The sequence below is a fragment of the Haemorhous mexicanus genome, chromosome 2 (assembly GCF_027477595.1).
Source record: "Haemorhous mexicanus isolate bHaeMex1 chromosome 2, bHaeMex1.pri, whole genome shotgun sequence".
Lineage (NCBI taxonomy): Eukaryota > Metazoa > Chordata > Aves > Passeriformes > Fringillidae > Haemorhous > Haemorhous mexicanus.
This window is the reverse complement of record NC_082342.1, coordinates 95,151,852-95,175,944: the sequence shown is the minus strand read 5'-3', so window position 1 is coordinate 95,175,944 and position 24,093 is coordinate 95,151,852. Positions and strand designations below refer to the sequence as shown.

At 39.3% G+C, this 24,093-nt stretch overlaps 2 protein-coding genes across 4 annotated transcripts in view; both read right to left on the bottom strand.

The window, feature by feature from the left end:
- The window catches only part of GCC2 (GRIP and coiled-coil domain containing 2), a 30,833-nt gene extending 29,351 nt beyond the window's left edge, over positions 1 to 1,482 (bottom strand). For both annotated transcript variants that reach the window (XM_059839594.1, XM_059839593.1), the window contains exon 1: positions 1,333 to 1,482. In XM_059839594.1, coding sequence (XP_059695577.1) covers positions 1,333 to 1,431 — 99 coding nt within the window. In that variant the 5' untranslated portion in view covers positions 1,432 to 1,482. The remainder of the gene's footprint in view (positions 1 to 1,332) is intronic.
- A 7,139-nt stretch (positions 1,483 to 8,621) lies between these two features.
- SULT1C4 (sulfotransferase family 1C member 4) lies at positions 8,622 to 15,695 on the bottom strand. Of its 2 annotated transcripts, none has more exons than XM_059839591.1 (8): positions 15,409 to 15,695; positions 14,399 to 14,575; positions 12,647 to 12,784; positions 11,299 to 11,396; positions 10,860 to 10,986; positions 9,533 to 9,627; positions 9,142 to 9,322; positions 8,622 to 8,983 (listed from the first exon to the last, which is right to left on the bottom strand). In XM_059839591.1, the coding sequence occupies exons 2-8, from the start codon at positions 14,562 to 14,564 to the stop codon at positions 8,871 to 8,873; spliced, it is 918 nt and encodes a 305-aa protein (XP_059695574.1). In that variant the 5' UTR covers positions 14,565 to 14,575; positions 15,409 to 15,695; the 3' UTR covers positions 8,622 to 8,870. The 2 variants fall into 2 exon arrangements, with proteins under 2 accessions (XP_059695574.1, XP_059695575.1); XM_059839592.1 differs by having other exon boundaries at positions 15,511 to 15,693.
- Positions 15,696 to 24,093: the final 8,398 nt, after the last annotated feature.

The window sequence follows — 24,093 nt, the reverse complement described above, 5'->3', positions numbered from 1 at the left end:
CATGTAGAGGGCTTCACCCACTTGAGTTAGAAGAAAAATTATGAAGATGAGCTACTAAAAAACCCTGCACTTTTCATTGATTAGTTGCATCCAAGCTGTGAGCTAGCAGCTACTAAGTATGCTTTTAAGCCCAATACAATCCTGCATGGTTTCTAGTCCACCATTCTGAATTCTGGATGCTTTCACAGTTTACTGATATATATATATATATATATATATATATATATATATATATATATATACACACACACACACACATCCTTTTTTTAGATTTTATTTCTAGCCTACTTTACCCCCTACACTAAGGGGTTTCTATGCCACATTTCAAGATGTTCTGTGTATTTTTACTGCCACCTATCCCTTACCTTTGCAATAGCTTAGGTATTGCAAAGGTAAGTTGCAATTAGTTGCAACTTAAGAGTTGCATTAGTATGTTTACTCTTCGAAGCCTAACCAATGCATAAATGCAATATACTAGCTTTCGCTATGAACTGTGGCAGTAGTGGTCATCATGAACAGCAATTTTCTGAGCAGTATGCAACTACTGGACATCACCAACTCTAAGTGTACCAAGTCACATCAAAACTCATGTTGATTTGTGATTGCTTCAACCAACCGTGGCACTGAACCTCTATTAGAATGTGGCACACGAGCAGCACAGACACTACCGGGAGAGTTAATTTAGTGTGAACTTAAAATTCCTCAATGTTGCCTTTGGATTTGCCTTGGTGTTTATAAAAGCTACACTGGATACAGACACCTCAGTGGTTTTATTTGTTTGCGTTGGTAGGTGTTTCACAGCTGACGTCCTGTTAACCCATCGGGTCACCTCAGTGGAAAAGGAACCCTTGTTCGCCCGTGGGTGCTGTCACACCGCCGCCCTGGCCGTGTGTCACCCGAGTGTCGCTCCCCTGGAGTCAGCGCTGCCCGCTCTCCCCAGCCCGTGCCAACAGGCCGACGTCCCCACCTTCTAAGCAGGAGGGGCACTGAACAAGCCCCTTGCAGCCCGCAGCGGCGCCCGCATTTCCGCAGGGCAGAGGCAGCGGCAGGGCCCCCCTTCCCGCTCCCGGCTCCCGGCCTCCCTCACAGCTGCGCCACCCGCGGGGGCTGCGAGGCGGCGGCAAAGGGCGCCCAGTGGCCCGCGAGCTTCTCCGCTCGTCACCGCGGGAAGGGAAAGGAACCCGCGGCGTGGGAGGGGCTGGTCCGCACCTTCCCCGGTTCCCCGTGCTGCATGCCAAGGTCACGCACCGCCCCCTCCGCACCCGCCCCAGCTGCGGTGACCCCGGCGGCTCCGCGGCCCCTCTGCCCAAGCCGCGCCGCCCGCCGCGTTACCTCCATGGCGGGGCCGGCCGGCTGCACGGGGGAGATCGCGGCGCCACAGCCGCTGCCAGCGCCGCTACATCCTCCCCGAGCCGCTTCCGCCTCCGTCATCCCGGCACGCCGGGCTCGCCGGGCTCGGCCTGTCTGTCACGGAGCACCGCCCCGGGGGCGGGCGGGGCTGAGGCAAGGGCCCGGGGCCTCGGCAGCTGAGCTCGCCTGGAACGGGACGTGGGCAGGGGAGTTGGTATCGCTGCTGACCGACCTCATGTTCTCCGCCGTATAAAAAGGGGAAAGAGGAAGGGGTACGGCTGCAGCACGAGTGCGCCCCGCTATTCCCTGTTCCTGAAGGCTCCTAAGGGCAAAGCAGCGCTGCAGGCGCGTCTCTCACTGCCGCCATAAGGAGAGTGTGAGCTGAAGGGTGACGTGCTCGGGCAGAAACGTAGCGATTTAAGACCCTGTTTTTAATACCTTGCTGGAAACACAAGTGGATTTAAATTATATATCGAATAAATGCGGCGGGTGCCAGTAGGATGGTGCCAGAGTTTTCATCAGTGCCCAGCGACAGGACAAGGAGCAGTGGCCTTAAATAAAACCACAAGAACTTTCACCTCAACATGAGGAAGAATTTCTTTAGTTAAGGGTGGCAGAGCACTGGCACAGCTCCTCAGGGGTCTTGTGGAGTCTCCCTCTGGAGACATTCGAACGTCACCTGGATAATTTCTTTGGCGCCTGCTCTAGGTGACCCTGCCTTGGCAGGAGGGTTTGATGAGATGATCACCAGAGATCCCTTCCAACCCTAAAAATTCTATGATTCTGTAAATTCAGAAATGAATGTGAAGGACTACCAGAGCAAGTAGCAGAACCTAGGTGTTATGGCTTGTAATTACATGTTCTTAAAGACACTTTTTATGCCTGTTGGAGTAGGTGTTTGAGGGGAACAATGCCTATTTTAAAGGGCACACATTTTTCATTGTAACCATGCATGCACTTTGGTAGTGCCTGAATAATTTTTCACATTTCATGGTAAGTAATTGATTTTTAATGAAAGGTTGCCTGGGAAAAACAATTAAGGCATATTATTCTGTTTATGGTTCACTGGGTGAATACTGAATATCACTGAATTAATTATAATGTCATGAGAGAATATGTATTTTAATAAAAAAGGAGAATCGTTTGTTGAAATGTTTGTCTCGGAAGAGTAATTGCATTTTTCCAAGTGTGCTTACTGTCATTCTTCTTGTAAAATTCAAATGGCAAATAGTGACAAAAAGCAGGAAGGTTCTTCACCTATACCTAAGAAAGTATTTCTTTTTTTTCCACCTCCAAGTCATTCACTGTCCATTACATATATTCATATATATCTATTTATGCAGCTACACGACAGTAGCCGGAGCACATGGTTCCATGCTCACAGAGGTTGCTGGCAAGGAACAGATATTCTCAACCAAACAGCATGACAGTGTTTTTTCATTACTTCTATTATAATTTTTAAAGGCTTTAGAGGACATTAAACAGATTTATTCTTTCCTTCCCCTTTCACATTGGGCTACTCTGTGCTGGTTACCTGTGCCTAGGTTGCTCTGATCTAACGTGGGAATTTCACTCAATTTCAAGAAGAGCTTTTTGAGATAGAGTCCTTCCAAAACCATTCCAGAGCAGAAGCTTTTCACCCCAAACTATGCCATACTGTACGCCTCTGTGCTTTGAGGTCAGCCTCCAACTGAATTTTTATATTTGGGAAGAACACTGTAGGAAACTAACCTTCTCTTTTGGGAAACCACAGAGAAAACAATGTTTCATGCAAATTTGTTCCTTCTGCCTTTCTTCAGACAGTATGTATTATGTACCAGCTCTTGGGTCATCTCATTATTCAACCTACAAGGGAATTGATTTTGGAGCTCATCCAAGGCAGACACAAAAGAGTTTTCAGAGGAGTTAGTACTGAAGACAATGAGCTACTGGCTCACTCATTGCAGGCTTTCTGTAGCTGATTCTGGCTAGGGACCACTCAGTCCTCCCTCCAATTTATGTAACAGAGTTTAGGCATATTGTACATTTGAGATTGTCTTAACAGTCTTTAATTCTGGTCCTGAATTGCAACAGCAATTGCAAAGAATCCTGGTTAGGGAACGGTAGAAGAATTTTAAAAGCTTCTAGAATAACTATAAGAAAAAAGATTGAGGATTTGGTCTGTTGATTGTTTCAGTTTATTACAATAAAGTGCAAGTTGCTCTGGATTTTGTGGGGAAAAATCTTGATTTGTACCTGCAATAGTCTGATAAAATTTTCTTAAACAATTTATGAATTGTGTCTTACCTATCTAGAAGGAGACAGTAAGCTGATACATAATAAGTGCAGCTAATTTGAGACAAGATAAGTGAGAAAAACAAGAATAATTTACATAGTCCATATATCCCATGATTTTATTATCTTTGTAAAAGATAATTAATTCATATTTTTAAATAGCTTTGTTTATGTAGAAGAAGATTGCCAAGAGATTTATGGGATGTGTTGGGGCAGAGCATAAAACATTTTCAATTCTGCTTTCATTGAGAAGACAAGTCCCACAGCACTGTAATCAGTCCTTACATCAAGGCAGGGTAGAAACGCTTGTTCACTATCATTGGAATTGTTAGACCTGCAAGAGTTTTCTGAAGAGCACAGAATGAGAAAATGCCTGTAATTTTGCTACTGGGGAATGTGTTTTCAGCATAAGGGAGCAGATACTTTAAATAATTGCCACTGTAGAATCTGTCTTTGGAACCAAGTTCTGAGGATTGCTCACTCTTAGTTTTGACCCATGCTGGGCCAGTCAGAGTTCTTGCTTTGAGCTGCTTCTATGCCTTTTTTACATGCCAGGTTAATATAAAGGAAAACAACATATGAATTTATAGTACATTAACTATTCTTCTCTGTTTGGAAACTTAAAGCACACCCCCTGTGCAGATTAACTGCAAATTATTTGGCTGACTATGGCCATTTTGTTGGGTTGAGGTTCAGTAGGTTCCCACAGGAGTGGAATGGTACAGTGAAAAAAAGAGTTATTTATCTCTGTACCATTTTGTGTATGAAGGATTTGGTTAGATGTTAAAAAGTTAGACTGTATATACAGTCCTTAATTCTGGTCTTAAAATGTAACAGGAAACAGAGGTGGGTAGTTTGGTGTTCTCACCAGCAATGGCCAACAAGCCTTTTGATAGATTAATGTAGAACTCCCACAAAGAGCCCTTTTGTTTTCACACCTAGTATGAGGTCTGGCTACAAAAGACTGTTCTATTGTTAACAGTACATGGAGAGCCTTTAATTGCACGCAGAGATAGTAGCAAATGTAGCTGAGTGTTATTGGTACAATGACAAACTACTGTGAATCAAAAGGCCCAATTTTAACAAATAAAAAAAAATTGTTACCTTAATTTTTAGGTGCCTGACCTAAGATTCTACCTGTATTTATATTGCCTGTACCACATCAGGACCCAGTGTAGCTTGCTTTTGACATGGTGCCTCTGTTTCCACAGTCATGGAAAATGAGTATGATTCTATTGGGAGCCTTCAGTTCAGAAGGCAGTCTGAGCTCACACAGCTGATAGATACCAACTGCCCTTGCAGCAGCCTGTGCCAAAGCCCTTCTGCAAAAGAATCCATGAGTAATTTACTTCTTTGACATAAACCACAGGGTGCTGCTGAATGATGGCTTTTCTGATCTACCTACACAGTGCTTGGTCTGGAGGGCAGGCATAGCCTTGTTTGTTATCCAGCCTAAGCCCATTACTTTCAGTCTGGCAGAACAGTTTGGCTGCATCTTGGAAGTATGAAGGGCTTAACTCTCACTCTCAATGTGCCTCTAGGCTCACCTACAGCCTACACTGAGACCTTGCAGCATTTGTTGAGGATGTGAGGGAAATGAAAGCTTCAGTCCAGGCTTAAATATGTTAATACACTTCTGAAAAATGCCAGAATTAATAATTAACCTTGTTGTCAAGGTAAAACACTTTATGAACATGATGATGTAAACCATTAATATAAAGTATGATATCCATATCTTGTGTGGATAGGGCACATTACATAAAATCTTCTTCCTTTTCATGGTCTGTTTTCCTAACTGGAGAAACAGTGACTTTCAGTTCAAGTATGAAGCAGATCATCTACAGATTAGTGGAAAGGAAAGCACTGTCCCTCTGTCTTTGAATGCTAGCTAGGAAGATAGAACAGCTCCCTTCTCTGTTTCTTTCTTTAATTTTGTTGGTGCTGTGTGCTTCTTTCGTTATCTTTCACAAATGATTGCATTCCATGGGAAGGTAAAATGTCTCCCCTAGCTGCTATTGACAGCCAAGCTCAAGGGGGAATATGACTGTTCTAGAATTAATACGGCAGTTTTAAATAGTCTGTATTGAAGCAGGAATCTTTAGTCATTCCCGTGGGAGGATTTGTTTTGGAAGTTGTTAATGCAGAGCTGCAAAACAGAACCACATGAACAATTAACATTTATTAATCAGCACTGACCCTGAAACATTTTTTAGAGATAAATAACAAAGTTTCTGTAGTATCAAAACCCAGCAGGGGCACTTTCTTCTGAAAGAAGAAACAAGCAGCATCAAAGAAGCTGCTGTGGGATAAACTGACACAAGTCTTGTTAAACTGACATTGAAGATGTTGCATGTGAGAAGGTTAGTAAAACTGTGCATCTAGATAACTGGATGAAAATAAAGCATGGATGTATTTTTAGGACTAATGTCTAATATATTTCTGTATAGTAAACAGTCATGTGTTTGCATCAGAAGTATGACAATAGTTTAAATTATTTGAAATAATGTGGCTGTATACATACAATCTCCTTCTGCAGGTGCTCATTGATTTACAGTATCTTACATAAAAATATATTAAATCTCTTACCAACTTGTGTTGGTATTAGTAAAAAAATATCCATATACATCATTTAAAGCTCTTCTGTACATAGCAATTGTCAGACTTAAAGATATGGAAGTTAAAGGCACTCTAGATGAGGGCACCCTCCAGGCATATGCCCAGAAGCAGATGCACAATTCTATTGACATACAGTCAAAATAGACGCCAAACCATGGTAGAATCTATGGCCTTTGAGGGATGCATACAACCCATTAACCTTTTTCCCAAATTTTCTTCATAACTACAGGTCAGATAATTTTCAGTGGTAACAATCAACTACTCCCTGTAGTTTTACATTAGTGAACATTTTCCAAATCATGATTGAATCCATAAGTTGATCTCTCAGCTATGGTGGCTTGAGAAGGCATAAAAAGCAGAGAGTCTCCACTTTTCTATCCTCCTGCCAGCTATATTTTGTCAAAATAGTTAAAATTCCTGTCTCTGAATACGTAGAAAGAGAATATCAATAGCATAAGAAAACCCACTTCTTAGGAAGCTACACATCAAGTGTTTGTTTCTCCTCTTTTGTGTTCTAGGACTGACCTGTGGTACTTTTTATCTGTTGTTTATAGCAGCTGAATTGCAGCTGGGTGAAAAGTTACCTAAGGAAGTGAGAGCAAAGGTGACTTTCCCAATGTGATACTAGTCCCTCATAGTATGGTGCCTCTATCCTTGCAGTTGCTATGCAACTCCCTTTTCAAATAAGGCTTCAGCCTCTGTCAGCATTTTGCTTTTCTGATAGTTTTGAGATTTCAAGGGAGGAGCAAACAGGTCATCTGTTTGACCTTTTGTACAGCACTGCTCATAAAATGTCACCAAGCTCCTGAGTTAAGCATGTTTTTCATTTACTGATACCTCTTGTGGCACTGAATGAGGATTAGATTGACAAACTGTGCTGACTCACGTGGTTTCATAGAGCAAACCAAGAGAGTGGAAATATCTTAAAGAGCAGACAACACCTTTTCTTCATACTAGTGAGACAGTAAATCAAGTTAATCATAAACAAAACCCAAAGAAGTAGCAGGAAGCTCCTCAAGCTGGTGTTTAGCCTTGCTGTGATGAACAGCATTGCCTCTGACAGATAATTTTTTCTCGGGTAGTCATTTTACTGAAACACCCTTTGTTTGTGAGCAGGAATCTGTGGACCTGAAGGTTTGTTTTTTTTTTTTAATTACACTAATGTAGTAAATACATGCTTCCAGTTTCAGTGTTTCCTGCATTTTTGGGGAAAACTCTGTGGGCCAGGACAATGTAACTCCTACATTTACCAGGCAACTTTTTGTTTGCTTTCAAATTGATGGAAGGTATTGCTGCCCTTAATGATTGCATTCACTTTAGATATGTGCTGCCCTTTATGGCTGCATTAATGACCACAATATGTGGATTAAATAAGTAGCCTGAAATGAGCTTTGCATTTGACAGATGCTCATATTACTACAGCTTTTTAGCTTACTTTTAACTCTCTATGAGCCAAAGAGAAAATGTCCCCAGCAAACATTTTTTGTATTAAACTTGACTAAACTAGACTAAATGAGACTAAGATGGTACTTTCCTTTAGCTGCTGTAATCTACATTCTGTTCCCTCTAACTTTCAGAGTGCAAACTCAGTTAAGCAGGAAGGTTTGTGGCCTTTTTTGCGTGCCAACTCCATGATGGCACTTTAAATCCAAAAGTGGATTGGTAACAGTTGCCTATAATTAAATGGGTTATGAATTTCTTTAGTTAATTTTGCACAAGCTCAAAGCAAGGCTGTAGTTATGGTACTAATGCTAAAGCAGAACTGGTTTTTATTTTCCAGTATCTACCAGGTCCTATTGCAACTAAGAGCCCTCTACAAGATGGGGCTATATTTGATTCAGAGTAAGGTAAAGGAGAAGGGAATGACATGAAGTATCTGATGAATGCTTACAACAGTGAAGAGGGAGTTGTCATTTGCAGCATTGACTCTCCACCTGGTTCCTACCAACTTTCAGAATTTTCCAAATGTTACGAGAACACTATGATATCCAGTTCAGAAGGCAAATGTGAGATATAATTAAGACTACTGTGCCCACAGCTAGACTGTAAATAAATGCCTCTATATAGACCTTCAGCAATTTTTATCAAAGGAAGTAATGGGTGTTTGATGTTTTTGGAAAGGTTGCTTTCATTTCAACAGCATTTCTTATATCCAACTTAAAATGAGAGAAAATGAAATTTATTCTACTTTGTGTACTTCTGTTCCTCTCTTTATACTTGACCACCTTTAAATTTATTTATTGTTATTTATTGATTAATGTTCATACAACCTGTGGCATTCTTTTAACACCTTTTTTCCTGTTGGCTCCTAGTTTCTGTTAGAGTTTGATTTGAAAATGCCAGCAATATCAACTGCAGTTTTACAAAGATCAAAACCCACAGCAAGTCTGAAATATTTTTATTAATGCTGAAAGTAACTGTGATGGGGGTGTCTGTGAATTGTCCAGTGGAGTTATTTTCTTGAGGGAGATTTAAACTTTGGCATAATTTGGGCACTCTCCCAGTAATAAAAAATCATTGATGTGTGAAAGGAAGATCTTGGAATCTTAGGGACACTGGCATTTTGTGAAAGAAAAGCAAAATATGTAACATGGGAAAGGCTGAAGATCATAAATTTCAATTGCAAGTAATTACAATTCCATGCGAAAAACAAGAGAGGTATCAGACATTTTCTTCTTATAATCTTCATCAAATTTCTCATTCTGTGCCACGGTGAAATGATTCTTCCAGTCTGAAACAGTCCCTAAGAAGTGACAAGGCAAAAAAAGAGAAGAGATTGATTTACTATTATTTCCTGAAGCTCATTATCCACAACTTACTGGATACTTGTACTTCAGTGCTTATTTCAAAATGACAGAATGACAACCAGACAGGGTTGATGTCAGTAACAAACCTCAGTACCTTTTCTCATGAATGGGGAAATGGAATGATCCATTATTCCTTGAAAGTCTTTAGTGTAGTTTGCCATGGGGTTTTCTTTCATTACCTCAAATGAGGTGTTATGGACTATTTTGTTTAGAACCTCCTGACTCAGATCTTTCTCCAGGAACTTTGCAATCTTCTGAATTTCTCGCTTTGGATTCTGCAGAAACAATTACATGTGATAAGACACAGAACTAGGAAAAGCAAAGAAATCAATCATCATGTGAGAGCTGCAATTCTCACACAGAGAAGATCAGGTTACTGTATGGTTTACTGATACTGGCATTATAGTATAAAACTGTTGCTTGTAGTAAGTATCTGCTAGACTCACAGATTTCAGAGCTCTATAAACATATGTTCAGCCTTTTACCTCCTTCATATCTTCATAGAAGAGATAGAGTATACGGTGCTTATCTTTTGCCTTCCACCATCCTTTTACGTGGTCATACCAGGAGCCCCAGAGGACTGCAAAAGAAGTAACAACAGTAGCAGCTATAAATGCTGATTGTGTCTTTAACACACGTGGCACTCATGCTTGCCTCTTAACCAGTACCTGTGAATTTCTAAGCTGGTTTTGAATCAGTATGGCTGTGATAATAAGCATTGCTGTGCTCTGTGTTTATTACAGCATTTTTGCTATTAATCTCTTAGGTTTATGGATGCTCAGAACAGGATTAATGTGTAACTGTAGAGGGCAGCAAATGCAGATGCATTATAGTCAATGGAAGCATAGATTTCTAGTATTTATTTGATCATCTGGACAAGACTTGTCTTAATTGGCCTTGCTTTGAGCAGGGCAGGGGTTGGAAATGTATGGACAACAAAAATCCATTCCAGCTTGCATTATTCTATGATTCTACCTAGTTTTAATATTTGCTATGCTATCAGAAATGCCTGCTTCTCTCAAGTGCCCAAATGATTAGCTAAGACAGAAGTAAATACATTCTATATGTCTGCACTGGGACAGACATTTCCCAAGGTAAGCTGGTCAAACACAAGGCATAAGGTCTCCTTTGGATGTGTGACTCTCATGCTGGTCCAGACAGTGGTATCTCTAGGCTTACATAATGGCAAAAATATGAATGACCTAAGGAAGCTTTAATGACTCAAACTGTAAACTGCCATCCACTTGACCAGGTTTTGTTTCTTGGATATCCTATGAGATCAGCACCTCTTTTAGAAAGGGAAGAATCAGATTTTGGGGTTGTCTTCCCTTAGTTAGAGAACTGTCTTTGTTCAAATACCTGATTTTTAGATACATTAATTCAGGTACAAAGACTTCCTTATCTCGAATTCATACTGCCCGTTTCTAGCAAAATTAATTTTCCTCTTTTTAAAATTTCAAATTCTATCAGTTTATAGTAAGACCAGTTAAACCATTGTTCCTTTTCAAATGGCTTTTAATCTCAGAGAGAAGAGTTGAAACCTGAAAATTGTCATATATGTTTTTGAATTATAACAGAATAAAGATTAATGTTTGTGTTTTTTCTCAAAATGGGAGTATAAGGATAGATCTAATCCTTTAGGTAATAATAAAAACCTGTGGATGAAGAAAAACTATGACTGAATCACCTTCAGCAGATATCCTTCCACAGCATCTGCACAGGATTTCAAACCTTAGCTGAAATTAAAAGAATCAATGCTATGCATTCTTAAAATGATCAAAATCTCTTATACAACTGATTGCAGTTAATCACCTTTTCCAGTCATGAATTTCTCCACAAACTCCTCCCAGGTTCCTGGATCAGGCAAACCTTTATTCATTCTGTGGAAATGGTAGTATGACACCAGGTTGTCTTTTGCATTTCTTGCCACATAGATTATCTTTATTGATATGAAAAGAGAGAGAGAGAAAGAAATTAACTTGCACATACCAATATAGATATTGAGCATCTCCGGGAGTTTTCTCTTAGAGCCTGCTGGTAGAGATTTAAGAGGTTTTGCTTTGAAGCTGCCATTTTCTAAAATCCAGCTCAGATAACTTAGTCGTGACTTCAGATTCCCGCAGACTTCAGACATTAAAGGGAAAATATTTTTAAGACCTTTTGATTTCCCAGCGAATCTGGAAAACATGTTCTTCCCTGGTTTATGTCACTTTCTTTGTCTGTGAGGTAGAATAGGGCTCTTCAGCCTTACCTTACAGTTTTGTTCCCAGAAGGATGGAGGCAGCAGCTGCACAGGCAGATGAGTTTTTATTGTTCGTGGAGATGGCATGGCTTCAGCTAACTCCACACCTGTGGGTTGTTTAATTATGAGATGTGAGTTCTCTAAATTGCACTAGCACTTCTTTCCTATGCTCACACAGGTGATTGTGACTGTGACTTTCCAGCAGTTCACCTTGCACTGATCACTCATCTCCAAAGCACTTACATAGCACGATAGCATATATAACATTACATAAGCATCTTCAATGTTTCTAGAGAAAATTTGGCCTGTGTATTTGAGTAGAAAAGGGGAAACACTGATTTATGTCTTTTTGCTTTCTTGGGCCCATACCTAACTCCTCTCCAAGGGATAATGATGAATACTGATTTCTATTTATCCAACCAAAGTTTTTCCTTTGCAATATTTAAGGTGGACTACTTCCACCTTACAGGTAAGAAATATTAGTTTCTTTCTAGGGTACAAGAATATGATGGCTGACTAGACTTTGTGGAAAGCACATAAAGAGAAACTAGGAGAATAACAGTGGATTTTCAGTAGCTATGGATATATGGGACTACTTGGGAATATCTGGTGATATTTGGAGATGTGTTATCTCCTCCCCTTTCCCTTTTAAACTTCTATCATGACATCCATAATTTTTTTCCCTGTCATCATCTATCATCCTCTGTCATCTATAATTTTTTTGTCTCTCTCTGTGTCAACACAGTCTAGTTTAGAATAGAAAAAGTAGCACTTCTGCAGAGCTAGTCAAGCTTTTTAGCTTCAGATGTGAGAGTCTGACTTAATTTGTGTGGAAATGGAGCTCTTGCTGAGGGAGACTTTTGTAAGAAACTGCAAGCCAGTGAAGCCTGCTGGTTGCCTAAATGTTCCATAGCTTGTTTAGATGACCAGGCCCTAGAATTGAACAGCAGTTACTTGAAACAGTAGCAAAACAGCTGCAAACATTATGTGTCTTTTGGAAATAGGTCCATGACATATGTTTCTCTTCCATGCAGCCTGTAATCTCAGAATAGCATTCAATTGCCCCCATGCTGCCATTTTATACATATCTGCTGCTGGTTTAGATACTGTGGAGTATCAAACATACCTTCAGATACTGCTACAAAACATCATGGTTTTCAGTAGCCCCTCAAGCAATCCTATCTGCCAGCCTTGCAGCACCTTGAGTAGGACTAGATGTTGATGTTAAAGTACCTTAATAGCCAAAATGGTGTTTAGTTCAAGAACAAAGCAAGTGGGATGTTTTACAGGAAACTTGTGGCATCAGCACTATGTATTTGTATTGTTTCATTTTGTCTAAAGTACAAATAATATTCACCTGAGTAACGGGCAGATGGAGGCTCTGCCAAAAACCACTCAAGGAAAGGGTGGCGTTTGTAAGTGGTCTCGCGTTTACACTTCTCAGTATCTCCATTTTGTTGAACCATATCCACTATTTCCTGTGTCCATGTGGTACCTGAAAAAGTCAACTGTTTAGGTGTTTCTCTCCAGGATAGCCAACAGTTTCTTCTACTAGGGAACTGAAAGCCAGAAGGTAGGACTGTGCTAATGGGGGAAAGAATGGATAGAAAATTATAGAAAAATGGAAAAAGAGTATAATACAGGCAAAATGCCTAATTAATCAACAAAGGTAATTCTCAAAGCTCAATTCAGGAATTCCATTTTAGACAGACTTCTTCTTGCCTAAAGGTATAAGTCCCCACACCAGTACTGAAAAAAACTGGGATAAACTCACTATTGTTTGGAGAATATTATTTGCAGAGGACTGAAACTCCCTCCTTCAATCCATCACAAAAATTCAGGTATTTCGTTTTCATACTGATTTTGAGTAAAAAAATGCAATACCTGAACTTCAAGTGAGTTAAAATTTCATACAGTTTGAAGATATAAAAAAGTGGCGGTATTTACAAAGTTTCCCTTTGAAACATGTTAATGAAAGTCTGTGCAACATTTCATCTGCCTGAGTGACTGCAACATTTGTGAGAGCTACAGTACAGTGTATCTCATGTGTCTGTTTTCTTTTATAGCTGTCATCTCTGTGTCAACCACATCTCCTCTGAGGTACTGTGGCAGGTCAGCTAGAGAGCAGGCTAAGGGATAAATTGGAAAGCAATTTAGGCAGGAGATTTAGCCCTTCATAAGATGCTTGTGTTGTGCATCTCACACAGATATGACATAATGTCAAATGGAATCCTAACTTCATTTATTTTCAGTTCAGTGGCTGGAAGGTTTTAATCTCAGCTGGATAAAATAATGTGGTTTTGCCTTTAGTATACAGGTTGTAAATCAAAAGCTTTCAGGTTTTACCAAACTAACAGCGGGGTTTTTTGTTAAAAATATTTTTCCCCTACTGATGAAAAAAAAAGCCCTAAAAATTGTTGCTAATTCAAATAATTATTTTTTATGATGATCAAATTCTCCCATATCTGTTCCTGAATCTCCAAAACATGTTTTTATTCATACAGAATTCATATTGATGCTTGTTATTCATTGTTTTCTTGTGTAGTAAGTATAAAGGGTTTGATGAAAAGGACAAATATTGTCCAGTCATTGAGTAAAATGCCAGATAGCTAATATTAATGGTGGTATTTTATTTTGCTAGCCAAAATTATTAAATGAATTTGGTTATTTTAAAGAATTAATCAATTTTCAGAAATCACCACTAGTTTACACAAAAAATAATTCCCTAAATACATTAATATGTTCCATAGTCATACAGTTAGTTTCTATTATTTCTTAGCAATGATTACTTATTTCTAGGCATTGTTACATCACTACCTATCGGTGGAAAACTCCTATTGTCACCATTAATATAAATGTATATAATCTCAGTTAAAAGTAACAATTTTAGGCCATTAGACTTTGGCTTTTTGTGATTCGTAGTAACAGGGGTTGTTACATCTGCCAAAGAAGTCAAGAGTTACTAGTCACAGCTGACACAGCTTCATGTCTTTAAAATATGTCTAGCTTAGAGTTAAACAAATATCAGTCACAATAGAAAAAACATATATCAATCCCAACAATAAGCACTATGCTGAACTTTTCTATTCTGTTTCCTATCCACACCAACCTGCTTTTGCATAGGTTGCAATGAGCACATCATCAGGCTTGGCTTTGAACTTCCACACTTGGTCCCAAATGCTGGCAGTTGATTGTGTGACGGGAACACCATCCAGTTCAAATAACCCAGGTCGAACCATCGTCTCTTCCAGACTCAGATCTTTCATTTTATTCATGGCAATGAGAACTGCATGAAGAAAGGCTTAGAATTAACATGCCTGCTCTGAAAAAAAAAATCTGAATTTCCTCATCTTGAGGTCGCTCTTATTGACCAAATTCCATGTCCTTGATTTCTTTTTGCCATGATTTGGCCTATCTGGATCCATATATAGATTCCTTAAAGCTGGATCTCATTTTCAGAAATGCATGGTGTATTGCTAGTGGTAGTTTTCTGTGTCTCTAAAAATCACTCTGTTTACTCAGATACAAGAAGAGAAAAAAGTCATTATTCTCATATCAAACAAATTTATGTAAAATTCTGATGATTGGTATGAAGGCTTCTAAAGGCAAAAAAAAAAGTAATCAGAGGTGTGATTCAAATGAAGGCAAAGAATAACAGCAGGTAATGAAATCAGCATACAGGGCCTAAGCCTTCCTCTGTGAAGAAAATAAACAGAAACGCCTGCTAACACCCTTTGTGCCGTATACTCACAAAAATATTCGCAGACGTTTTCTGTATTTGGTTCCTGGATCTTAGCACTCTTGGAACTCTTTGCTTTATTTTGAAATATGTTGCCCATAAATAACCTGAACTAAATTGATCATTAACTAAAGGTTGTTAGACTTTAATTATGTGAATCAATCTGTTTTACAATAACTAGTTATTGACTTCTGAATTTTTCCCAGGGAGACCTCTTAAGCATAACTTTCAGAGCTTCAGAGTCTGGTCAGAAGAAAGCTGTGCTTAAGGGGAAGCTGTAGAAATAATCTCAACTAAAAATATCTTTCAGAAAAAAAGACATTTCAATCCCAACAGCAAACATTGCTAGAATATTTTCTTTAGTTTTCTTGTTTACTTACAGCAATTTCATGCAGATTCAACTGAGCAGAGTGAGATGTTGGATTGGTGGCTGGGCAGTCACTCAAGAAACTTTTTTATAAATGAAGGAAAAAGATACTTGCCAGAGATTTTTTCCTGCTTAAAGGTCTTCAGTCCTTGGCTGTATTGATAGCTATGCAGGAACTTAAATCTTCAGGCACAAGTAGGTTGAAAACTTGTGTGGGTGGAGATTCTATTCTTCCTATCAGTGTGATGAGAGTAAAGGAGGAAGTGCAGCAGAAGTCAACAGCTGAGCAGTTTTTCTGGCATGGTTTGTGAAATCCTTTCTAATTCTGAAAGAAAAACACTTGGAATTCTCATGTAAAGGGTGATTCTTTACTGGCAACAACATAAAATGTCAGTCAATAGCTTCTGCAAGATTATTAATTTGTCTCCCTCATTGTCAGCAGTCTTGGAATAATTAATTTTCTTCCTAATATCTCATCTAAATTGCAAAGATCCTGTGTATACAGGCAAAGGAAAAAACATCCCAAAATTTTATTCTCTACTTCCCATCAGCAGATGATCCAGCCACCTCCCAGGAAGCAGGGCTTCAGCCCACAGATGATTGCTGTATGTAAGCCTACTGCACTTATACTTTCTAGCACTATGGAGGTGCTATGGGGAAAATTATGGATGGGGCATCCCCAGTTTCTCTGGGCAGCCTGTTCTACTATCTCACTACTCTCACAGTTAAGAATTTCTTCCTAACAACTAATCTAAACCTACTGTCTTTCAGTTTGAAGCTCCCTTGTCCTGTCATTCTATGCCCTTGTCAAAAGTCTCTCTCCATCTTTCTTGTAGATTCCCTTCAGGTACCTCACAGCCACAGCTGGGTCACCCTGAAGCCTTCTCTTCTCCAGGCAGAGCAATTCCACTTCCCTCAGCCTTTCCTTATAGGAGAGGTGCTCCATCCCTCTGATTGTCTTGGTGGCCTCCTCTCCACTTGCTCCAATGGATCCATGTCCTTCCTGTGCTGGGGCCCTAGAGCTGGATGCAGCACTCCTGGTGGGGTCTCACCAGTGCAGAGTAGAGGGGCAGAATCACCTCCCTGAATGCACTTCCCAGCCTCCTCTGGATGCACCCCAGGACACTTTTGGCTTTCTGGGCTGCAAGTGCACATTGCTGGGTCACGTCCAGGCTCTCATCCATCAGCACCCCCCACGTCCTTCTCCCCAGGGCTACTCTCCATCTGTTCATCCCTATTCAGCCTGTATTGATACTGGGAGATGCCCCAAGTGTGGCACCTTTTGCTTGGTCTTGTTAAATCTCATGAGATTCCCATGGGCCCACTCCTCAAGCCTTTCCAGATCCCACTGGATGGCATCTGGTCTTTCAGATGTGTCATCGACACAATTGCTGAGGGTGCACTCAATCCTTTGTCTTTGTCATTAATGAAGACATTAAATAACCCCGGTCCCATTATGGACTCCCAAGAGACTTTACTTGTCACTGATGTCCATCAGGACTCTGAGCCACTGACCTCTGGATGCTACTGTTCAACCACTTTCTTATCCGTCCAACAGTTCACTCATCAAATCCAACTCTCTTCAATTTACAGAGAAGGATTTTGGGGGGAACTGTGTTAAAACTTATGTTTACATAAGTCCAGATAAATGACATGTGTAACCTTTCCCTTTTCTACTGATATGGTCACTCTGTCATAGTAGGCCACCATGTCGGTCAGGCAGGGCTTGCCCTTGGTGAATTCATACTGGCTGTCCCTAATCAACTCCCTGTCCTCCATGTGCCTGAGCACAGCTTCTACACAGGTTGGTAGCTCCCAGGGTCCTCCTTACTGCCCTTTCTAAAGACAGGTACAATTTTGTCCTTTTCCCAGTCACCTGAGACTTCACCTGAGTGCCATGGAGAGTGGCTTGGCAACTGCATCAGCCAGTTCTGTTAGGGTTCTGGGATGTAGCTCTTTGGGTCCCATGGACTTTAGGTTCAGGTTCCTAAGATAGTCATGAACCTGATTTTTCCTTTCAGTGGGAGGGACTTTGTTCTCTCAGTTCCCATCCTGCTGTCCATCAACTCAAGAGATGTGGGAAGAGAGGTTGCCATTGGAGACTGAGGCAGAAGTCTTTGAGCACCTCAGCTTTCTCCTCCTCCACTGTTACCAGTTTTCCATAATTGTTTATTGTTGCAAGTTTACCTTCTATAACCTTATTTTTCTGGTTACATACCCATAGAAGCCCTTCTTGTTACTCTTTGTGTTGTTTGCCATGTTCAGTTCCAGCTTTACCTTGGCCTTCCTCACCCCATCCCCATACCAGCTGACTATCTCAATAATCTTCTGAGGTTACCTGTTCTTTTCTCCACTATCTGTGGACTTCCTTCTTTCCCTTTAGTCTGATCAGCAGGTTTTTATTCATTCCTGCTGATCTCTTGCCTTCTCCGTTTGATTTCTTTCTCCTGGGGGTTGATATCAGATTCCACAAGCTCCATAATATGCTAACAGTGGTAATTATTAGTATGAAAGCTCATATGAGGGTGAACAAGGACCTTGTGAGCCTGACTAATAAACCATCCACATCAGTCCCAGATAGGAGAGATGTATTCTCTCATCGTCTCCACAAGGCAGATACAGCACAGCAGGGCCAGCAATTCCAGGTCAAAACACAGAGACATTATTTGTATTAACATGTTCATAAGATAAGAGAGAAGCAGCCCAGCCAACAAGCTGTGACCTGCACAGGAGCTTGCCATGTAATACCTGCTATAGCTACAGCACACTTAATACAAAACTGCTGTTACCTTGAGTCCCATGTTGGGCACCAAAAAAAACTGTGGTGAGTTGACTTTGGACACCAGCTGCCCACCAAATTCCTCTATCACTCCCCTACTCAGCAGGACAGTGGGGAAGGAAATAAGAAGGAAAAATACCTTCTGTGTTGAGGTCATGCAGCTTACTAAAGCAAAAGCAAGGGTCACGTGTGTGAAAACTGAAAGATTTGATTCTCTACTTCTCTTCAGCAGGTTTTGTATGGCACTTCCTGGAAATCAGGGCCTCAGGACATGTAGTGGTTGCTCTGAAAGGCAAGCAGTGTAAATTAGGAATGCCTCTCTTCCTCCTCCTTTGTCTTAGCTTTTATTGCTGAGTAGACATCATATGTTATGGAATATTCTTTTAGTCTTTGGTCAACTGCTTGATCTTTTTCTGACTCTTACAGCCAGTTTTTCTTCTGAAGGCTGACAACACCAGAATGATTAATTAAACCACAACAAGCAGAGAAGGGTAAGGTACAAAATTTGGGTAAGGTACAAAATTTTTCTTTTTACTTTCAAGTTTTGTCATGGGAATATTTGCCATTTTCCTCTCTGTGTTAAGTCTGTGCTGGTTCTGCTTGTTCTTCTTGTACTTGGCAGATTATTTACTGGTTTGTAACATTGCTCACCACTCTCAGTTGTGCAATCATCCTGATAATGTGGTAATCCCCAAAGCATATAATTTGTGTGTGTGACAGAGAAAACCCAAGACTGTTTATTGAGTGTTTCTTTTCTATTGCAACTGTGAATCTGAGTAGCCCTTGGACAATGCACTGTGCCAGATAAGCTGCAGTGAGGTCAAAAATCCCTGCCTGTAGCTTTAAAACTGCTTTTGAAGTAAGCAATGAGTGATGAATTTCTCTGGTTCTGAAAAGGGAGATGAGGGTGGAACTGGCTAGTCCAGGAATTGGATTTCTTCTCTGGAGCCATGATTTACAGGACCACTATAAAAAAGTCTCTGTAGAGAGCTTCCTCCAGGTTTCCATTCACCTTTTCCTGAGTGCAAACTGGTGGCAGGTGTTTCCTCATCCAAAACACACTGTGTTTGTTTTATTTTATTATTGAATTTGATTTTATTTTTGCTTGTCTTTGTTTTCTTTTATTATTTCCATAGTATCAGACTTCAACTGGGATGAAGGCTACAAATCCTACATCAGTATCAAGCACTATGATATTGTGTTAAGTCTGATTAACTGAATATTTTGCCTACACTTAATGGTCTATATAATATAAGGTACCTTATATTATACTTATATATAATATAAGGTATCTGATACATTTGAGTGAAAGAATGTGTTTCTGTGTTATGCTTCATGTTTGTATTACATTTCTCTTAAACTCAGGTCTCCCTCTGCTGGACAAAACACAATCTCTTTATTCCAAAAGATGTTAAATTATTTTGAGTTTAAAATTACATTTGATACCTATTGCTATCCTTAGATACCAGCCTGCATTCCTAATTCATAAAAAAATGCATACTTTGGAGAAATGAAAGAACACTCTGGACAGACCAAGGTGTTACTTTGAGGCTTCCTGAATTTTAAAACTGCATTCATCTCTTGATAACTGAATTAAGCTTGATCTGACTGTAAGTCGGAGAGCGACAAAAGCTTTTGGTACTGTGGGATACATTTAGACTCAATCACAAATACATCCTGCCATAGGCTCCTGGCTACCTCCATGTGCTGTGGAGAACAATCCTGCAGGTGTCTGTAAAATAGAAACTCTACCACCAATCTTGTGATGGGTATTTAGTGTTGGGTTCCAGCCAGACACAGGTGAAATAATCATCACTGATACATTTATGCAGTAGCAAAGTAAGTACTAAAGGATATTGTAAGTGTAACCATGGAATGAATAGTCCTAAGGCTTTAATTAAGAAACACATTTAAACATGATACCTAAATGCAGTCCCGATCAGTAAAGCATTTATGTTTCATTACCATCACACTCCCCAAATTTCTTGGTTTTAATTATTCTTTCTTCAGTAGAGTTTCCTCCAAGGAGAAGTGTTGGAGCCTACAGTGTGTTTAACACTGACCAGCTCCACATGTGTTGGGGGTCACAGTAATATTATTATAAAATCTTGCTATTGTGGGCATGCATACTCAAGTGATAAAGTATAATTGGAATCCTGCAGCTTTTTAAAGTACTTTTCCCAATAAAATATGCATATGAAATACTTTGTAGTTTTCTGAACCCTAACCCTAACCCTAGGCATAACAGGAAAAGCTGTGTTTTTCTGAGGTGCCAAGCACATGAGTGTAGCCAGTAAGAAAGCTGTGGAGAGAGCAATGTTGTGGCAATGCTCTCTGCAGCTACAAAAGGTCTGAGCTCCTTAAGTTAGTCAAACAAGATCCAGACTCAACTGTGGCTATCAATAAAATGGATTTTGAACTGCACATATTAAGTAATCTTACCTACAAGCTGACATATGAGCAATAGTAATCTATGTAAAAGCAAATGCCTATCTAGAAATAAATAAAATTCTTTCATGTAAATCTTTGTTGTCCAAACAAATTCTGAACCAAAAGTCTGAAAAAAAAAGTCTGTACAAATAATATAATTTCTAAAGTGTGTGCCAGAGTTCTGCTTCCATAAAAATGCAAAGTAATATATATATGACTTTATTGAGAGAAGAGCTAGTTTGGAATACTAGCTTGGTGGGGGATTAAAAACTATTGTAATGTTTAAGGGTCTACAAAATTTTACAGGCATGTGAAAATTCTGCAATAGACAAGATACTTTTTCAACTCTGCTTAATGGCATTTCTCACAGAGAACAATCCTCTTGTCCAGAGAATGTAAAGGAGGTATGTGAGGTTCTGGCTCTCTGTGTACTTTGTGTCATACTTTCTGTTCCTTTAGGTCCAGCCTTGTTCCTTGGGATGGTAGGAATGGATGTTCTTCTGTCTTGCACATGTCATCTGCAAGACAGAAGGCCAAAATCCAGCTGTCAGTTTTTCCCAACAAGAAGAGTTTAAAGTCAAAACAGATATGAAGCAAGAATGTTTTAGGAATAAAAACAACAAAAAAGACCAGTTGTTTATTTGTGCTTTGATCTAAACTGTACAAATTACAAAAGTGTGACAGGATGGTTTCTGAGTTATTAGAAAGTTCTTACCTTTTAACAATGTTCATTCTTCATTCTTCTATTGTCTTGAGAAATATCTCCTAGAATGTCACTACTGATGATTAAATCTCAGTTCAGATCTTTTAAGTGTACCTTCACTACAAAATCAAGAAAATATGGGCAATTATTTTTTTTTAAATTTGGATAGGTGTCTTTCCTTAGATTGCTTATGTCTGACCTAAAACTCTTCTGTTGAATTTAGAGAAAGTTCATAAAATCTATGCTGTTTGCAGCTTTCCAAATGGTAAAAAATTTCAGCAACAGTAATAATTCAGTTTCATGTGACTTTTCTTTTTCAGCTAGAATGATGTCAGACATGTGGATTCCTAATGAAATTAAAGAACAGAAGATTACAAATTAACAGCAAATATTTTACAAAACAACGTCCTTACAACAACAATGGCTGAATTTCAAGGATTGGGTAATTATGACTATTAATATACATTTAATTTTAGATGCTGAGAAAAATTGCTCCTGTCACAAGAAATGACAGTCCTAATACTGGATGAACACACTTGATATTTGTGTACTTAAAAGACAGCTATTTTTCCAGCATATTTTAAAATATGCTGTTCATCAGTGTCATGAAAGTACTATCATACTTTTATACTGTATGTGAGAACAGTTTCTAATGCTATCCAGTGTAATAATAGCTTATTTTTGTTTCCTTTAATGAAGATGTTTCTTCTAAAGAACAACCAAGACAGGGAGACCTACATAAAAGAGATGTGTGAATTATTTAAGGCTATTATACCAAATTAGGGATTTTTAATATCAAAGAAATATTTTGGAGGCTTTGATTGCATTCATCTTAGTCTCTTTTGTATGCATTGAATATGGAAGCTGTCAAAAGTGCTGAAAGTCTGACAGATTTTTTTGAGCTAAGTATTTTCTTTTTTGACAGAACAGTTTGGTTTCTGAGTCCTGCATCCTTGCTTCACTGAGCAAGGATGCTGTTATGTTTGGCTTAGTTCATTTTGAAGTCTCCAATGGTCATAACCCATAAACCAGAGTGACACGGGGCCATCAATCAACATGCAAAGATTCTTGTCTAAGCTTTGAATTTTTGAGGCTATCTTTGCACATGATGTTCAGAGTTCAGCTTGTGGAATATCAATCATTTTTATCATGTGATTGTGAAGCTCTGAGATTGGAGTTCCTGCTCACTTCTCCCTGTTCTGAACATTTAGCTGCTCTGTGATCTACCTGACAGCACTGTTTGTTCAGGCATGGTGTTTTCACATGTAAGAAAGCCTCTAAATATTTTTGAGTTATACCTTAATTGACATAGCATTCAACCAATGAACCATGATTGATCCTGGACTTTGGTGGCTAAATGGCCACTATATGATGGTGATTTTCTTCAGGCTGATCATTCATTTTAGTCTTTCTGATGTAACACTAGCTAGTAGTTACAAGATAAATACTGACATATATGCTAAATTTAAAATTTGGCAAATTATAATAGTGAAATAATCTGCCTGATTTGTACAAGTATCTGTGCTTATTTCCAGGTTTTATGTAAGACTATGTCTTTTGCACCCTTTCCATAGTGTCAGCCACACAGATTTTTTAAATTAATTGAGGGAAAACAGAATCTCTCAGCTCAAATAAGCTATTTAAAAAAAAGCATAACCTAAATAATACTGGTAATACTGTTCTCCATAAACTGGACCTGGATTTTGTCAGCATGCTAAATTGTGACTTTGTCATACCAGGAGGTTTGTGACTTTTAGTGACCACTCAGTTTAGGGAATTCTGACACCCAGAATTTACAATTTGACTGATTCAAGAAATTTATTTAGAAATACCAAATCCAGTTAAAAACTCCCTCCCCATGACCTTCTTATTTTGTGGTGAAATATAACTGAAACAGAGTTCGATGGAAAAGTAAGTTTGTAGCTGATTCAAAACACTCTGAAGTCTCATGTTTTATTTCACTGATCATGGGAACTTCAGCATATGATTGAAGTCTTGTATTTGTGTAATTGTTTCATTGTTTGGGGGTTAAATGTTTGAAAATAAAAGTCTTTTTTTTTTTTTTTTTCTCAAAGAAGGTATTACTTTTTTCCTTCTTGTATAGCTGGTTAGTTTTAATAAAACTTTTATTGTAAATAGCCTGCCAAACATGACCAATGATGACGCCTTTCTATTAAAAAGTATTCATTTTTGTAAACCTCAAAGACGTACTTCTAGATAACTGCAGCTACTTCTTAAGCTTGTTTGTCATCACTTGAATGACTTTTTTTGCTCATTGTGCTCTCCTAGTCTGGTCTCTGCTGTAAACCTTGTAACAAACTGGACAAATCTGAGATAAATTTACAGGAATTTCTTGTGATTCACTGAGGGTAGCAAAGCTGTGTGAAGATGGCAGCTGCTGCTTGCTCCAGGGAGTTTTGTGGTAGGTGGTGAAAGTGTGGAGGGGCTGTTCCTGGGGTATAGGGATGGGCTAATTTGGGGACAAAATAGCACAAAGGTTATGTGAATTTAACTGCCTAAGCATTAGGGGTCTAATCCCTTTGGACACCCCAGTCTGACCCCCAGGTGCTTCTCTAAAGGGAGGAAAATCTCCTGTGGGTCATGCCTGTCACGCATGGGCAAATATCTTGGAAATATGCTAAATTAGCAGCTGACTTGCTTGAGGGACTCTGTGTATGTAACTCAGAGATCCCTTAGCGTGCAAAGACAGTGGACACATCACAATAGATGTAGGAAATGCAATTTTGTGTGATAGTTATAGATACAGAATGTAACAAACCCCCTCA

Excerpts from the sequence above, each read along its gene's own strand:
- SULT1C4 (XM_059839591.1), bottom strand. The coding sequence starts at position 14,564 with ATGAATAAAATGAAAGATCTGAGTCTGGAAGAGACGATGGTTCGACCT. Across the intron at positions 12,785-14,398 it reads TGCAACCTATGCAAAAGCAG|GTACCACATGGACACAGGAA; the intron begins GTTGGTGTGGAT and ends TGACTTTTTCAG. Across the intron at positions 9,628-10,859 it reads GAAATTCATGACTGGAAAAG|TCCTCTGGGGCTCCTGGTAT; the intron begins GTGATTAACTGC and ends CTTCTTTTGCAG.